This window comes from Coniophora puteana, assembly GCF_000271625.1.
Source record: "Coniophora puteana RWD-64-598 SS2 unplaced genomic scaffold CONPUscaffold_4, whole genome shotgun sequence".
NCBI classification, from domain to species: domain Eukaryota; kingdom Fungi; phylum Basidiomycota; class Agaricomycetes; order Boletales; family Coniophoraceae; genus Coniophora; species Coniophora puteana.
The window spans coordinates 2,429,059-2,444,421 of NW_006913056.1; the positions used below are offsets into that span (position 1 = coordinate 2,429,059).

A 15,363-nucleotide genomic window follows, 5' to 3' on the forward strand; every position below is an offset into this window, starting at 1 on the left:
TGCTTTGTTTCTCAAGCGGTAAGAGTCACATATTCCGTGCGATCATTGCATGACATCAAGACGAAGGCTCTACGTTTGAGCTAATTTCGCATAACGTTCCATTCCCTGGACTTCACTTCTTAACATCATGCGCCCACCATTGCGTGGTGAATGCTGACCATACGCGAACGCGTTACTTTTCTAGGCCGTGCGTACTATGTTTCTCGTCGTACCACATTCATTTTTGTTCCCACAGGTTCCTTCGGAAGACTATCGTCATGTGGAAACTCTCTCCGAGTTAACCACGCCAAAATGCCTTCCTTCCGACGGGACAGTCTCATGATAGAGTTGATAAACTGAAGTCCGCAGCGAGAACCATGCCGAGGATCAATCCCTGGGGTAATGTTTGACGACTATCTCCTAGCTCTTGTCGCAGCAGCGTGTGTTTTCCTCGTTTCTCGGACAGCATCCCAGCATCCGAAGGTGCGTGCATTACACTAAGTGGCAGGAAACCAGTGATTGACTGGTGAAATATAGCTTGACCACATACCCTCTGTGCGACAGTATGGGCTACTTGGGTCTTGGCCTGGATCCCTGGAATTTTACACCAACGCAGGAAGGCTGGTGAAGGAAGGGTATACCAAGGTGAGTTCACTCTTGTTCTATCGAAGGAAGAGTCACGAATGTGGAACGTCAAATGTACGGCCAAGTTTCACGGCCGACCTTTCAAAGTCCCTTCGCTACATCACTGGAACGTGATTGTTGGTACTCCCCAGCACATTGACGACATCAGGAAGGCCTCGGACGATGTCCTCAGTTTTGACGACGCGACAAGCGACGTGGGTTTCTGCTATTGATAAGTCATCTTGCATTGACGAACTCGTGCAGATCATTGAAGCCAAATACACTCTGGGCCCAGACGTCTGCGCCGATCCCTTCCACCTCCCCGTCGTGCGCTCACAGCTTACCCGCAATCTCGGCGTACTGTTCTCGGACATTCATGACGAGATAGCCGCGAGTTTCCGGGATGAGATACCACTAAAAGGCGATGGTACGCAGACCCTCCTAAGCTTACTGAGTAGATGTGGCTGAGGTCGTTACAGATTGGCTCGAGGTACCAGCTCTTCCAGCAATGATGCAGGTTGTCTGCCGCACCAGCAACCGCATATTTGTCGGCCTGCCTCTTTGTATGTGTTCATTTTGATACACCAAAGACGCAGATGATTGATGCCCTGTTAGGTCGCGAGCCAGGGTACAAGAATCTTATGACTCGCCACACCGTTGATGTTGTGAAGGGAGGCGTAATCATCAAATGCTTCCCTCGGTTTCTGGCTCCGTGAGTGATGGTATCCTTTGATTTAGCTCATTCTCATCGTACTACAAAGCTTGGTCGCTCGATACCTGACCAAGTCTCAGTCCGATGCCGAGGAAGCAATATTGTACCTCCGCCCTGTAACCGAGGAGCGCCTGAAAAGGATCGAGGAAGAAGGGAATGATTATGCCGGAAAGCCAGTGAGTGGAGCTTGATCACGACGATTTCTCCTTCTAATCGTGTCCTTGACCATCTGCCTCTAAAGAACGATTTTCTTTCGTGGCTCATAGACATATCCGACAACCGACAACGCAATGTGAAGCAACTCACCATGCGCATGCTGACGATCAACTTTGCAGCCATCCATGTGGGTTATACATTGGTTCTTCGTGGCGGATGAATAACTTATTGCTGCATCTGCAGACGTCCTCCATGGTACGTGGCACTGGGGACCAGCGTGAATCATGAGCTAAGACGGGTCACTGCTCTCAGAGCTTCACACACGCCCTCTTCAACCTTGCCGCGAACCCGGCGTGGATCAAGCCTCTTCGTGAGGAAGTCGACGCCGTAGTCGAGACCGAAGGCTGGTCCAAGACGGCTCTTGTCAAAATGCGGAAGATCGACAGCTTCCTGAAAGAGTCAGCCCGTCTCAACACCATCGGACAGAGTGCGTATCATCGTTCACCCCGTCTTGTAGATTGCAGGTACTGAGGATGACTGCATCAGTGCTGCTAGGCCGCAAGGCAACCAAGGACTTCACCTTTTCAGACGGAACCATGATCCCCAAGGGCACATTTGTTTTCTCGGCCTCGTCGGCGGTGCATCGCGACCCCGAAATCTACGAAGACCCAGAGGTGTTCAAGCCATTCCGGTTTGCCGACATGCGGGACGAAGAAGGGGAAGGTCTGAAGCACCACATGGTCACACCCAGCCCATCGTTCCTCAACTTTGGATACGGTAAACATGCTTGGTGAGTGCCGGAACAATTCATTTACTCAGAATAAGAACTGAACGAAGGCGACCGATCGACAGCCCGGGCCGGTTCTTCGCTGCCAACGAGCTGAAGACTATGCTAGCTCATGTGGTCACCAACTACGACATCAAACTGGCGGATGAAGGTGTCCGTCCAAAGGACTTGTCCTTCGCCGAAACGCTCTCCCCGCATCCTACGGCGACGGTGATGTGGCGAAAGAGGAGGGATTAGCTTGCTCTGAAAATCCCTGCCAGCTCAGTGGGTGCCTGTAATAACATACTTTGAAAATTGAAGACGTCTATAGGCCTGGCTTTACAACAAAAATTATCTACCCTTATAGTACAAATGAACAAGATAAAATACATGAATGGTTAGACCTTCACAGCCCGGTAGAACGACGCGTACCTGCAATAGACTGGGTTAGTAACTGAAGAGATGCAAGGGTCGACGGAGTGACGCACATGTTGACCCTATCAAGCGCAACTTCGGGGCCCTTCCTGACACTGATGGGTGTAACGACAAATCCCTGGCGCTCAAAGCTGAAAAAAGCAGGGCTGTATGAGCACAAAGTCGCTCACACACCGGGTTTGGACACGTACACTTCAGCGTACCAGGGCTTACGAGCTGCCGAGCGCCATAGCACAAAGCCGCCGGACGATAGTACCCTGTGGAACTCCGCGACTTCTTCGTCTACGTCCTTGGAGCCGGGCGCAAACCAATCGAGGTGGTCCATGATCACGGCTCGAGTCAGCGAGGAGTCCGTTAGACCGCGGAGGACACTGAGAGGTCATCTCCGTCAGATGATACGTCGCTGTAATATTGGAGTTATCGCTCACTTGATGATCGAGTCCGTGTGCAGACGGAAAGCGTCCATCGCCTCTCCCTTATTCGCCCGAAGCGTCTCATACCCTGAAGGTGTGAGATACGCAGGGCAGGACGTGCGGGTATAGTGCCCCGTCAAAGCCTATCAGAAAGTACAGTCAATGAATGATACCTCAACCCACTAACCACGCCTCAAAAACGCTCACCAAAGGATAGAAATACGCGTCATCCCTGAACGACCACGTCCCAGGCAACGGATCGAACGTATCCCTCACAAACTCATACACGCTCCCCTCCTCCATCAACATCCTCCGCTGGTTCAGCGGCACGCCCAGCGCGTTCCAGCAAAACACCGGGCTCCTCAGGACCGCGACGACCGGCGCGCTGAGCAGCACCGGCCGCAGCCGCTCGCGCCAGATGCGCTCCTGCTCCGCGACGCTGCCTGCGCTGCACAGCGCCTCCGCGTCCGCGCGCACGCCCGCGAGCGTGAACACGAGCTGCGCGAGGCGCAAGGCCCAGCCGGCGTAGCCCTGCAGGTAGAAGCCGGAGTCGAACGCGCGCTCGTTGATACGCCAGAACTGGTATGCGGTGGAGGAGAGCAATGGCGCGAGGCGCGCGTCGAGCAGCGCGCGGAAGGAGGGGTGGCGGCCTGCGCCGAAGAGCTGGAAGAAGTCATCGTGCGAGAGAGCGGAGAGGGCGGCGAGCTTGAGCTCGAGGAGGTGGCCTTGACTAGAAGGGATGAGGGAGCTGCAAGCATCTAGGCGAGGATTGGTGCTTACCACGGGTTCATGTCCACGCAGTGAATCTGCGCAGGGTGGTTGAGTGTTTTGCGGCAGAAATAGGGGCTTAGAAATTGCTTACTCGCTTAGGCTGAGCAGCGATGGCATAGTGCAGCGCATTGTCGCCCGCAGAGGTGATGACGAGCATCGAGTCGTCTTTTGAGAGCTCGAGGTACTTCATATCTTCCATGGGGTCCTCCTACACACGGTCAATGACAATCAGATATATCGTCTCCGGTCTCCAAAGAGCACCCTTGGAGAGACAGCACATACCCATGTAAACGAGTATATGAACGTTCTAAACTCCTTGTGAATAGGCTGCTCATAGTATGGAAGACGCCACGGCTAGAAGCCGTCACTAGCTCAGCGCAAGACCTCAGGGTAACCGCCAATCTAGAGCACGCACCTTCCCGATCCCATAGTGGAAAGAGCTCAACGGCGGCGTGATATTAACAATCGTCGCCTGCCCCACCGTGCGCCCCCCAACCTCTGGATCCATAACCGGCTCGCCGATCTCGAGCGCCGGGATCTCCTTTTCCTCGGCGGGGGATGCGCTAACGGCTGTGAACGGGACAGGCGAGCAGTTCCCGATCATGTTGCCGCCCTCGACCTCGAACGCGTGGCAGAACCGGGACACGTCGCATGAGCGCGAGCGGCCGAGCCAGATGTAGTATGGGCTAAGTAACGGAGGACTTTAGCTCGGATGGTGGTGCATACGTGGCGGAGAAAGAGGAAGATAACGTACATCCGGACGATGAACGGAAGCACGAAACGGTTCCTCCCGTTATAGGCCTTCACCTACGTGTAATGTGAAGCCATCAGCGCCGAGCACTCAAAAGTCAAAACGCACATACGCGCTCCGCGCTGTAAAACACTCACCGTGCCGAACTTGTACTCCAAATAGTCCCTCCTGTGTGGCGAGAGCGAGACATGGTCGAAGTCAAACCAGATCTGCCAGAACCAGCGGCTGAGCCAGCCGCACTCGCGGCTCGCCCCGCCGATCGCGCGCTCGTGCAGCGACGGCTGCCTCCCCGATGTGTAGAAGTCGACGACGCCGACGAGTCCGTGCGCGGGCGAGAGGACGTGGTCGACCCGGTCGAGGAGGGTGTAGAAGTTCGGTATCTGCCGCGCGAATACCGTCGAGGTTAGCGCCGGGTGGAAAGGGAGAGATAGAGGCGGAGGAGGAGGACTCACCATGGAGAGGGCGTAGCTGATCGTGACGAAGCTCACGCTCCCTTTGGGGTCGCTGCCCGCCCACTCGGGGAGCGAGAACTCAGACGCGTCCTGGCAGAGCACGTGAACGTTTTTCCAGCCCTTCTTTGCGAAGCGCTCGCGCGCGACGCGAAGGAGGGGCTCGCACAGGTCGACGAGGTAGACGGCGTCGAAGGACGAGATGGGGAAGTGTTTATCCATGAGCTCGATGTTGTGGCCGGTTCCTCCGCCGATGTCCACCCAGACGAGACGCTGCTTGGGCGCAGTCTGCTGCATGGTACGGAGGTGGCCCGCACAGAGGTTCAGCATTGTGTTTCGTCCCCTGAGGAGTCTGTTGCGAGTCGCGTCGTAGACATGGGCTTGTCCTTCGTAGAACTACCAGAGATCAGCATGCTTGTGCGGGACAATGGGAGGGAACGAGACATACCTGGTCTAGTCGCGCTCTCTGGTCAGCACCCTTGACGGGCTGAATGAAGCAGTGCCAGATGAACCGCACGTAGGGCCAAAGTTCCTTTCCGACGGTGTTGACAGCCAAGGTCACAGCGGCGGTCCAGATGGTGAGCGTCCAAAGCACCGATGACCAGCTGAGGATGGGCTCTGCCTTGTAGAGCTCCCTGGTGGAAGCATCAGTTGTGTAAACGAAGAGATTGAGTGAAGATGTTCCACCTACCTTTGCCAGAGGGTGAGACCAGTAAGTCCAGCGGCAAGAACCAGAACTCGTAAAGGGATGAAATGCATGGCTGTTCACGAAAAACTGAACATGATTTGGTGAGGCTTTAAACCTCGAGCTTCGGTCTGCCTTCAAGACAGCCGTCGCTTGAAACACGAGGAAAGTGGCGATAGGGGCCATACCTAGCAGAAGAGGCATCGATAGCCATGTTTCGGTGTTTACAAGATGGACGACGGACAGCCATGCAGCCAATCACACTGGACGCGTCGCTGCCACGCGCACGAGGGCGCGTCGAGGTGGTGGACGGTGACGGCAGGATTTGGGACGAGGGCCCTGAATGTGAGCGGTAGCCAACGAACGTGCATGCGAGCCGGTCCGACTGGCGCACACAGAATGTTTCGGGTTGAGCAGATCAGATGCACGGGCGTCAACTGTCGAGAAACGTTGAACATGACATTTATTTTCCTTCATTCTGGTGTCACGAAAGAACGCTCGCTAAGGCTTAGCTTCTCTTCTTCTTCTAAGGGAATGGTGTGCCACTGGTAAACAGCGCTTTACGTTAGGGTGAGAAGGGCATCAAGTCAAGTCAAACAAAGTTTAGAGAACACTGTTGCCTTGTGGATGCATGTATACACAATGCATCCACAAGACGGCAATCTTGAAAACAACAAGCCTTTGTTGCTGAAAACAAGAGCCTACAATAGCGAGTTGTGGTGGAGTAATGAAGAGGAGCAGGAACAATTGGGGCCGGTGCTACGTCCGCGGGTGACGGAGAACGGACAAATGGACCCTGAGAGGCTGAGACAACGGGCGGATGAGGAGACGCTGGCACCGCACACGCCCATCGCTCGCTCGCTCCCCCAACATCCCCTCGGTCTGTCCACAGCAGCCAGCAGGACAGTCTCTGCAGGGAGCTCAGCACGCGCGACGACGGTGTAACGCTCGACACCGACCCGGGCTCGTGCCCTACACGCCCCCCTCCACCCTAACTCTCGAGCTTTCTACAGACGTCTCACTGTCGCTTCACCATGCCCCTCCCCGAGAACGCGACGCTCTCCCTCCAGAGTCAGGCTAGGCCTGGGGAGCCTGGCAGCTCAAAGCCCAAGCAGGCCATGATCGTCCGTATGTCAGAGGAGACACTCGATGCCCTCCTCGCCTCTCAGCCCCAGGTCGAATTTGAGTTTGGCAGCAGCCCCGTGCGTCCCCCGCATACACCCCTCTTACATCCTGTTCTAACGTCTGCATCGTCAGGGCATCCACATCGGCGACGCCTTCTTCCCCATGAACGCGCTCAAGGAGAAATCCGCGCACGAGATCTACCTCCGCAACTCGTCCGCGTCCAAGCCAACCGCCCCACTCAAACTCTACGCCAACGTCATCGGCAAGTTCCGCGTCGAGCGCACCCTCGACGAAAAGGTCACCGGCAAGATCAAGGACCGCACAAAGGACATGGAGAAAGCCCACACCGAGCGCCGCGCCATCATGATCGACGACCCGCTCCTCCACTCCAAGGCGCCCTCGTCCAAGACGGGCAGCAGCACGGCGGCCAAGGCGGGCATGAAGCGCAAGCTGCCGCTGCAGAGCGCGTTCCTGAAGAAGAGCCAGGTACAGAGCGAGGCCCTGCGCGTACCGAGCACGTCACAGGGACGGACGGCCTCACCGGCCCCGTCTGCCTCCTCCAGCCGCGTGGGACCTGGCGTCCGCAAGCGCCTCATCCATTGTCTCGCGGTTCGGTCCCCGCGTCCTGCTGACGAGGTTATTCGGCTCGTCGGAGGCACCGCCGCTGATGCAGCGACGCGTGCGGACCTCCTCACACTCTTACACGAGGTTCGTTTTCTCCCATTTAAATCGGCCTTTGGCCCTAACTTTACCAACGACGCATATACCCATGCTAAAACATCATACTAATGAATAATGTACTATAGGTGGGCGAACAAGTACCCGCCAAGAAAGGCGAGAACAAAGCCAACGCGCCATGGCAGCTCAAGACCGCCTCCTGGGCCGACGTCCGCCCATACGACTGGCCAAAGCTAACAGAGGGCGAGCGCACGACGATGGCACGCCACGCCCGGCGCGCTCTACACGACCTCAAGATCCCCGAAGACGACCCCGTCTGGGACCACATGCGCTTCCGCAACACCGGCCCCGTTCTCCCCGCCTCCTCTTCGTCCTCCTCCGCATCGGCTAACACCCCAGCGGCACCGGGCATAGCCGCGTCCACATCAACCTCGAGCACCAAAGGTGGCCTCGCTTCCACCTCGGCAGAGCCCAAGCGCCCGCTGATGTCCAAGGAAGTGAAGGAAAAAGCGGCGAAAGCCCGCGCCGCGCGGGCCGCGGACGCCGGGGACATACAGATGAAAGACGAGAGCTCCCACTCTTCCTCCTCCCGTGCTGCCGCGGCGGCGTCAGCGGCGCCCGCGCGCGTGTCGTCGATCAAGCGCGAGGAAGGTGTCCCCGAACGCGCTGCTGCGCCTGCAGCTGCAACTGCCACTGCCAATGCCAATGCCAACGCGCGTGCTGCGAGCCCAGCGTCGAGCGCCGGCGGGTCCGCGGCGGGCAGCACGGGTGGTGCGAAGCGAAGGCTGCCCGGGTCGGGGTTCAAGGCCGTGAATGCGAAGGGCTCACCGAGAGCGTCGCCCGGAGAGCTTCCGCCGTCGTCGTCATCGTCTCCGGCGCACCGCAGAGCTGATCCGCAAGGCCAAGGCCAGGGAAAGCCGGCAGGCTACGCCTCGCTGCCGCCGAAACCACCTCCGCCGGCGTCGTCGGTGACAGCATCGTCGTCATATAGCGGGGGTGCTGGTGAGAAGAAGCCCGGGAGCTCTTCGCAGGGGATGCATGCGTCGGCGAGCGCGCCGTCGAAGCTCGGGAAGGCAGCCAAGCAGCAGCGTCCTGCAGACGACGCGTACTCGGACCGCGAACACGAAAGGGAAAGAGACAGAGACAGGGAACGGGACGGGGATAGGGCAGGTCTCAAGCGCAAGCTTGTTGCCCGCGACCGAGACAGAGACCGGGATCGGGAGGAGGGTGTGATTGACGAACACGAGTCGCCCCCGAAGAAGCGCCGAGAGGAGCCGCGCGAGAAGGATAGGGAACGTGACCGCGAGCGCGGACGCGATAAAGAGCGCGATAGAGACCGGGATCATCGTGACCGGGTCCGGGACAGAGACAGAGACAGAGACAGGGACCGCGACCGCGATAGAGAGAGGGCAAGGGACAAAGACCGGGATAACAGAGACCGAGGAAGAGACAGGGACAGAGAGGAGGGCCTCATCGACGAAGACCAGTCGCCACCCAAGAAACGACGCCTGGAGCAACAGCGGGAGCGGGATCGGGACCGAGATCGAGACCCCGAGAGGAGTAAGAAACGGGACAAGGAGGACCGCCTCGTCGACGAGGCGTCACCGCCTCCGCCTCCAAGGAAGCAGCGGCGCGCGACAGAGGTGGAAGAGGGGATGATTGAGGAAGACGACGAGCCGCCACCGCCGTCGCAGGCGGCGTCGAAGAAGCGGAGGCCTGAGGCACCTGGTATTTCCGCGTCGGTGTCGGCGTCTTCTGCGTCCAATGATGCGTCTGCGTCGGGATCAGGGTCAGCCTCTCGCTCTGTTTCTGGCTCGGGCTCGGGCTCTGGGTCGAACGAGACGTCGGCGACGACGACTACCACGAACGGGTCAGGGTCGGCAGCTACGGCAGCTACGGCGGCGGCGGCGGCGGCGGCGGCAGCAGCAGCGAGGAAGGACCATCCGCTGCCGAGCAAGCCTGTGCAGAGCTTGGGCGTGAACATGAACACGCTCCCGGCGGCGCAGCTGCCCAAAATTAGGAAGCAGCCGCAGTCGTCGGCAACTTCGACTTCGACTCCGACGCAGGAGCGAGAGCGGGATCGCGAGCGTGAGCGCGAGAGGCGAGATAGAGAGAAGGAAAGGGAGAGGGAGAGGGATGCGGGGAGGAAGGTATCGGCTTCGTCGACTCCGCTTGCGCGCGAGCGGGATGGCGAGCGGGACCGAGATCGGGATCGCGGGCGAGAGCGAGAAAGGGAGAGGGAGAGGGAGAAGGAGAAGGAGAAGGAGAAGGAGAAGCCGAAACCGCGTCGGCGCTCGCCCATATATACATCGAGCAGCGAGGAAGACGAGGGCGAGATCCGGCTCACGGCCTCGAAGAAACGCGAGCCCGCGACCGCCGCTCCCAGTCGGCCTGCGCGCGAGCAGGAGCGCGACCGGGACCGGGACCGGGAGCGCAAGCCCGCACAGCGAACGCACGCGCACCCCAACGCGGCCTCCAACGCGGCCCCGGGCGCTCCGACCGCGCATTCGCATTCGCACACCCACTCTCCCTCGCCTTCAACACAGCGCCCGCGCCCGCCGACCGAGCCGCTCCCCGCGGACCCCGTGGCCCTCCGCGCGCGGTACGAGGCCTCGTACGGCGCGTACATCGACACGTTCTCGCAGGTGGTCGGGCAGAACCGCGCGCTGCGCGCCGCACTCGACAGCGGCGAGTTCGACGACGAGTCATCGGATTCCGCTGGCACCGACCGCGCGGGGAATAGGGGCTTTGGTGTCGGCGCAGAAAATGTATTGGGCAGCGGCAGCGGCAACGGCAACGGCAACGGCAATGGGAATGGGAATGGAATGGGCAGCGGGATGGGTCTGCTGGACCCGGACGAGTTCGCGCGGCTCGCGGCGGACTACAAGGAGTGGACGCGGGAGCTGGAGAGTGTGCGGGAGGCGTGGGTGAGCTGTGCTGCTGGCGGTGGCGGGTCGGTGTCGGATTAGACGAGTCTGGTTGGCCGAGTTAATACGAGTGCTGGCTCAGGCTGGGTGCTGGGTGCTGGGTGCTGGATGAATTGACGCTGAAGGACCGGAGACGGGACTATGGAACACTGGAACGCCTACACCCCCCTACATCATAGACAGAGACTTGGGGCTTACGGCGCTGCTTACACTAGGTACATATTACTGTTTTGCCCTGATCAATATGAGATCAACTTAGCACCTGTCTGCGCCGATAACCCAACCGAAACAAAAACTGGAGACCAAGAAACGAGAATGAGTCGCAGGATACAATGAGCGTGGGGGAGAGGAGAGCGTCGAGAAGTTGTTGTTGTTGAAGAAGAAAAACCAGGCGCGAGAGCGTCTCGCAAGGGCCTGGACGTGGACGTTGTCAGTCGCAAAGTAACGATGGAAACGAAAGAGAAAGTGACGAACCTAGTAACCGGCGGGAGCCTCGAAGAAGAGGACGGCGTTGGGGAACTCCTGCTTGATGACGTTGTTCCAGAGCCACTCCATGGGGGTACCGTAGGTGATGTCGGACGAGTCGGTCGCGCCAGCACCGCCAGTGAGCTGGGCGACGAAGTCGTTGTTGACACCGACGATGACAGCGCCAGAGTCGCCGCCCCGAGAGAACGGACCCGAATTGTTGTCGTACGGGTACACCGCCGCCTCGACCGAGTCGAAGCTGCCGAGGAGGCCGTAGCGACGCTCATGGGACTCGAACCCGTTCAGACGACCGACGGTAGTGAACGTGGTGTGGCCGCGCTTGAAGACGAATCGCGTAGGGTCGCCCTTGAGATCCTGGCTGTTCGGCTCCTTGATCTTGGCGGCGTCGAGAATGACTTCGAGGAGATAGAGGCGGTCCTCGGGGTAGTCAAACTTGGAGGGCACATCGTACCGAGGGTAGACGAGATTCATGAATTTCCCGGACTCGATCTCTGTGCCTAGAAGATAAACAGTTAGATTGCGCACATTTAGTCAAAACAGCTCAGCACGTACCAAGGTCGACCACGTTGCCCCTAAAGTTCGGCAAGAACTTCTGCTTGTCCAACTTGATTACGCAGACGTCGCGTGTGTAGCCGTGAGGGGCGATGAGGCCGGTGATGGGCGGGGACCAGACGACCTGTCCAATGACGCGATTGTCGACATCCGACCAGTCCTTCTTTAACGTCGCGAAGAAGCCCCTGAGCTCGACGATCGTCGCCTTCGTGTCGTCCAGTCGCTGTTGGAACTTGGCCAATTCCGCCGCCGCCTGTGGGTTGCCGCCCTGCGCCCTCGCCGTGTGCCTGGTGACGCTCTTCTCCAAGACGACGACGGTGTTGTTCAGCGTGCCGATAAGGGCCTGAATGGACGCGAGAAGGTCGTCGAATGCTTTGTTGCCCATGAGGACGACTTTCTTCTTGGGAGTGGCTATGCAGGTGTAGTCAGAAATCCGCTCGTCTTCTGGAAGGAGACAGAGGAAACAGGTGTACAGGTATCGAAGACGTAGTTGTCGTTGCCTTCGCTGTCGGGGAACAACACGTGGCGTGCAGTGACGCCATAGAGATCCTCGCCGATCTTGAAGTAGAAACCCAAGGTGCCCTGCATGTGGAGCGTCTTCAACCCAGCGATGGGCAGGCTGAGAGCAGTCGTGACCCAATCGACGACGCTCTTGAGCGGGTGGACATTGCTGACCGGGGCATATAGGGCGGGACCAACGAGAGGATGAGACCCCGACTCGCGATAAGCAACTTCGACATCGCAAATGCCGTGCCCCCTGAGGAGCCTGATGATGTCCTGAGCAGAGTCGAAAGCGGCGTCGCCGTTCGTGCTGTCGGAAAGGACACCGATCCAGATGGTAACGGAACTGGTAACGGTCTTGCCGCGACCATCCTCGGTCTTCTCCTCCCAACGGAAGCGGACGAGGTCGACGGAGGTGTGCTTGATGCCTTTACCGTCGAGGAGTTCAACCGCCTTGGAACGAATGTTCGTTCGCAGATTGCTACGCTTCGAGAAGATCACGAACCTCATCGCGGACTGTAGCCCAGAGCTTGTTCTGGCCGAGTTTGGCGTGCTCGTGGACGGTGAGGAGCTGCATCAAACGGAGGTCTTGCGACGGCCCGGACGGTGACAAGAAGACGTCCGTCGACGTCCGGTAGACCAGCTTTGGCCCAGGCTTTCTGTTGCCGCGGAGGCCGTGAAAGTAGAGATGCGCTTCGATTTTGGGAACGCTGACCGAGGACAAACTGGGGGTATCGTCGCTCTCCCAGAGCTTCAGATGCTCATAGGGTTCGGAACCAGCGGGGCTGGAGGAAAGACGCTTGGACTGCGCGTCGCAGTCGCGGTTGAAAGCATCGCTGAAGACGTGCTGATCCCAATTGACATCTAGAAGGGGATACGAGCGGGTCAGTGTAGAAAAAGACTAATAAAACGCAAAGAGACTCGCTTGTGTTGGCTCCAAGCATGGTGAAGAGTAGAGCAGTCGACGATGAAACAGTGCTAAGCGAGTCGAGTTAGGGAGTAGGCTCCTAACCAGCCGGTCAGACGGGCTGACCCGGCGCGGTGATTTTTGGAACAAGTTCATTCCAGCCCTCGAGCTTGTCTCGGTGCCGTATACCTCTCGCGAATCCTTCGCCATGTTGCTACTGCTATCACGCGGAATTAGGTGCACAAGATGTACATATATTTATCTAGATACCGTGCTAACACCGTAATGGATGTGCTCTGGAACTGGAAGGGATAGACTCAGAGTGCGAGCTTATGGCCACTTCAAATCAGCGTCCACTAGTGCTTGGGCTTGAAGAGGTAATGCCCGACACCCCATCTATGCGTGAGCACGATTCAGCAACCAAGAACCACAACGAGGAAGGGAAGGAGAGGGGAGGAGAAACGCACTCCTGTCCACCATTAAACGCAAACAGCTCCGAGCACGCCATATAAAACACGCGGAACCGGTAGAACGCCTTCCTTCCCTCCGCGCGCGGCACGCCTTTCTTGTCCGCGTCCCGCTCGAGCTCGGCGAGCCCGCGCGCGCCGTGCGCGTCTTGCTTGCGGAGCCAGTCTTCGAGCGTGCGCGAGTAGTGTGCACCGGAGAGGTACCAGCTCCGGAGGAGGGTGAGGTCGTCTTGGAAGTAGGTCTGTCCGCCCGCGTGCGTGTGTTTAGAGTTGGTGTTACAGTTATGTGAGTGAAAGGAGAGAGAGAGAGATTAGATGGGCGGAAGGGAGGAAAGAGGCAGGGAGGGACGCACAAAGAGATCGTGGGACGGCATCGTCCCGCCCGAGAAGAACGTCTGCGCCATCCAGCCGTTGTCGTCGACGAAGTGGTACGGCGTGGTGCGGTGGCAGAAGATGTGCACGAAGAGGAGGGAGTCGCCGTGCGCGGTGCTGTGGGGCTTGAGCCACGACGCGACTTTGCAGAGGAGGGCATGGTAGTTCTTCATGTGCTCGAACATCTGTGGGGCGATGTGAGCTGGGTTAGGGGGGGACGGTGAGGCGTGTTGGTGGGTGTACCTCGATGGATAGGATGCGGTCGAAGCTGGTTCGGGGAGAGATGTCAGAGGTGTTGTTACTCAGTATATGCGTGAGGTATGTACCGTGTGTTTTCGTCGAAATTGTAGTAGTTCACGTCTGCCGTGATGATCTATTCGAGCTTTTGCTCAACTGAGATGAGGCATAAGCTAGACACATATGCGTACTGTGACATTCGTCAATCCTTTCTCCTTCGCGGTTGCATCAATATATGCCTTCTGGGTACTCGAGTTCGAGAGACCTGTTATTCTGGACTTGGGGTATCTCTGCGAGAGAAGTTAGAACAGGAAGGCCGAAGGAGACAGCAAGGATATACTTCGGCGAGGAAGAGCGACAGGCTGCCCCATCCTAAGCGTTGTTAGGCCTCTTCAAGACAGAGAAGATGGGAAGCTCACCACAGCCAAGGTCAAGGATATCAAGACCGTCAACTAGCTGTGCTTTCTCGCAGTAGCTGTTCAGCATGAGGACCTCAGCCTCGGCAAGGGTCTCCTTGCCAGTGGGATATAGACACGAGGAGTACTTGGCATATGGTCCAAGGCACGAGAGAATAAATTCTGTGGAAACCTAGATTCATACGCGTTAGAGACGCGACGAACAGACTCGGAGAAACATGAGCGCGCGACTGACTTCATAGTGTTGCTCGTTGGCCTTGTCCGTCTGCTCTGCGACGGTCTTGCGAGCGCGCACGTCTTCTATCCACTTCATCTTGGCGGCATGGCTGGCTTCAAAGGAGCCACTGTCTATTTCGCGAAGACGTTGACGGAGAAGGGCGCGAATGGCGATGCGAACAATGAAGTCTGGTATAACGCCCTGTTCGTTGTCAGCTTTATCTTTTAATCTCTGCAAACTTGGAGTTCACCTTGTCGAGGAGGTTGTAGGCATATTGTTCTAGAGATGAAGGCATGGTCGACGCAGAAAAGAAAAAGAGAGAGCAACGATGCGAACTTGACTGGGCATTCTTGATGGACCTCCCGACGGAGACCACGGTCGATGGAAGCTCGGGACGCGATCGGACGCGAGGGGACGATCGGGATCTATAAGACAATCGTGAGAACATTGGCCATATGACGACACCCCTGAGTTTGCAAAGAAACAAAGAACGCACGCTGCTCCCCACCATGCCCATCCCCCACCCCCTCGCCCTACGCTCTCTTGCTGCGCGCACAGCAACTCGCGGCGGGGGAAATGTATATCTACACACTAGTGCGGGCGTGCAGAAGCACACCGTCGATCGCTACAGCGCAATACGCTCGTTTTTCAGGCAGCAACAGTCACCTTTTCACTCGCAACCAGCACCCAAAGAGGGTGTCACGGGGTATACTCTTCTTGTAGAGCATAGAAGAAGA

The 15,363-nt window shown here is 57.9% G+C and overlaps 4 protein-coding genes across 4 annotated transcripts; 1 reads left to right on the plus strand and 3 right to left on the minus strand.

Annotated features, from left to right (window-relative positions):
• The first annotated feature begins 259 nt into the window (after positions 1-259).
• CONPUDRAFT_121880 (cytochrome P450) lies at positions 260-2,611 on the plus strand. Its single transcript, XM_007768947.1, has 12 exons — positions 260-462; positions 517-624; positions 690-818; positions 868-1,030; positions 1,083-1,166; positions 1,219-1,315; positions 1,365-1,491; positions 1,557-1,658; positions 1,715-1,726; positions 1,784-1,958; positions 2,018-2,261; positions 2,324-2,611. The coding sequence occupies exons 1-12, from the start codon at positions 382-384 to the stop codon at positions 2,493-2,495; spliced, it is 1,494 nt and encodes a 497-aa protein (XP_007767137.1). The 5' UTR covers positions 260-381; the 3' UTR covers positions 2,496-2,611.
• CONPUDRAFT_136405 (uncharacterized protein) lies at positions 2,538-5,901 on the minus strand. Its single transcript, XM_007768948.1, has 14 exons — positions 5,748-5,901; positions 5,505-5,691; positions 5,060-5,452; positions 4,745-4,987; positions 4,611-4,663; positions 4,272-4,542; positions 4,139-4,210; positions 3,948-4,064; positions 3,866-3,891; positions 3,293-3,815; positions 3,101-3,228; positions 2,864-3,043; positions 2,726-2,803; positions 2,538-2,669 (listed from the first exon to the last, which is right to left on the minus strand). Exons 1-14 carry the CDS (start codon positions 5,813-5,815, stop codon positions 2,636-2,638), a joined length of 2,373 nt encoding a protein of 790 aa, XP_007767138.1. The 5' UTR covers positions 5,816-5,901; the 3' UTR covers positions 2,538-2,635.
• A 1,687-nt stretch (positions 5,902-7,588) lies between these two features.
• Positions 7,589-13,013, minus strand: CONPUDRAFT_102106 (uncharacterized protein). Its single transcript, XM_007768949.1, has 6 exons — positions 12,936-13,013; positions 12,516-12,874; positions 11,983-12,463; positions 11,510-11,920; positions 10,946-11,454; positions 7,589-10,885 (listed from the first exon to the last, which is right to left on the minus strand). The coding sequence occupies exons 1-5, from the start codon at positions 12,952-12,954 to the stop codon at positions 10,946-10,948; spliced, it is 1,779 nt and encodes a 592-aa protein (XP_007767139.1). The 5' UTR covers positions 12,955-13,013; the 3' UTR covers positions 7,589-10,885.
• A 130-nt stretch (positions 13,014-13,143) lies between these two features.
• CONPUDRAFT_136409 (S-adenosyl-L-methionine-dependent methyltransferase) lies at positions 13,144-14,922 on the minus strand (the record flags this gene model as incomplete). The annotated part of the gene is made up of 10 exons (XM_007768950.1): positions 13,144-13,313; positions 13,385-13,626; positions 13,738-13,941; positions 14,000-14,024; positions 14,083-14,129; positions 14,185-14,283; positions 14,334-14,365; positions 14,413-14,581; positions 14,645-14,827; positions 14,877-14,922. Coding segments are annotated over 10 exons (1,087 nt in total), but the record flags the coding sequence as incomplete, so codon positions are not given.
• Positions 14,923-15,363: the final 441 nt, after the last annotated feature.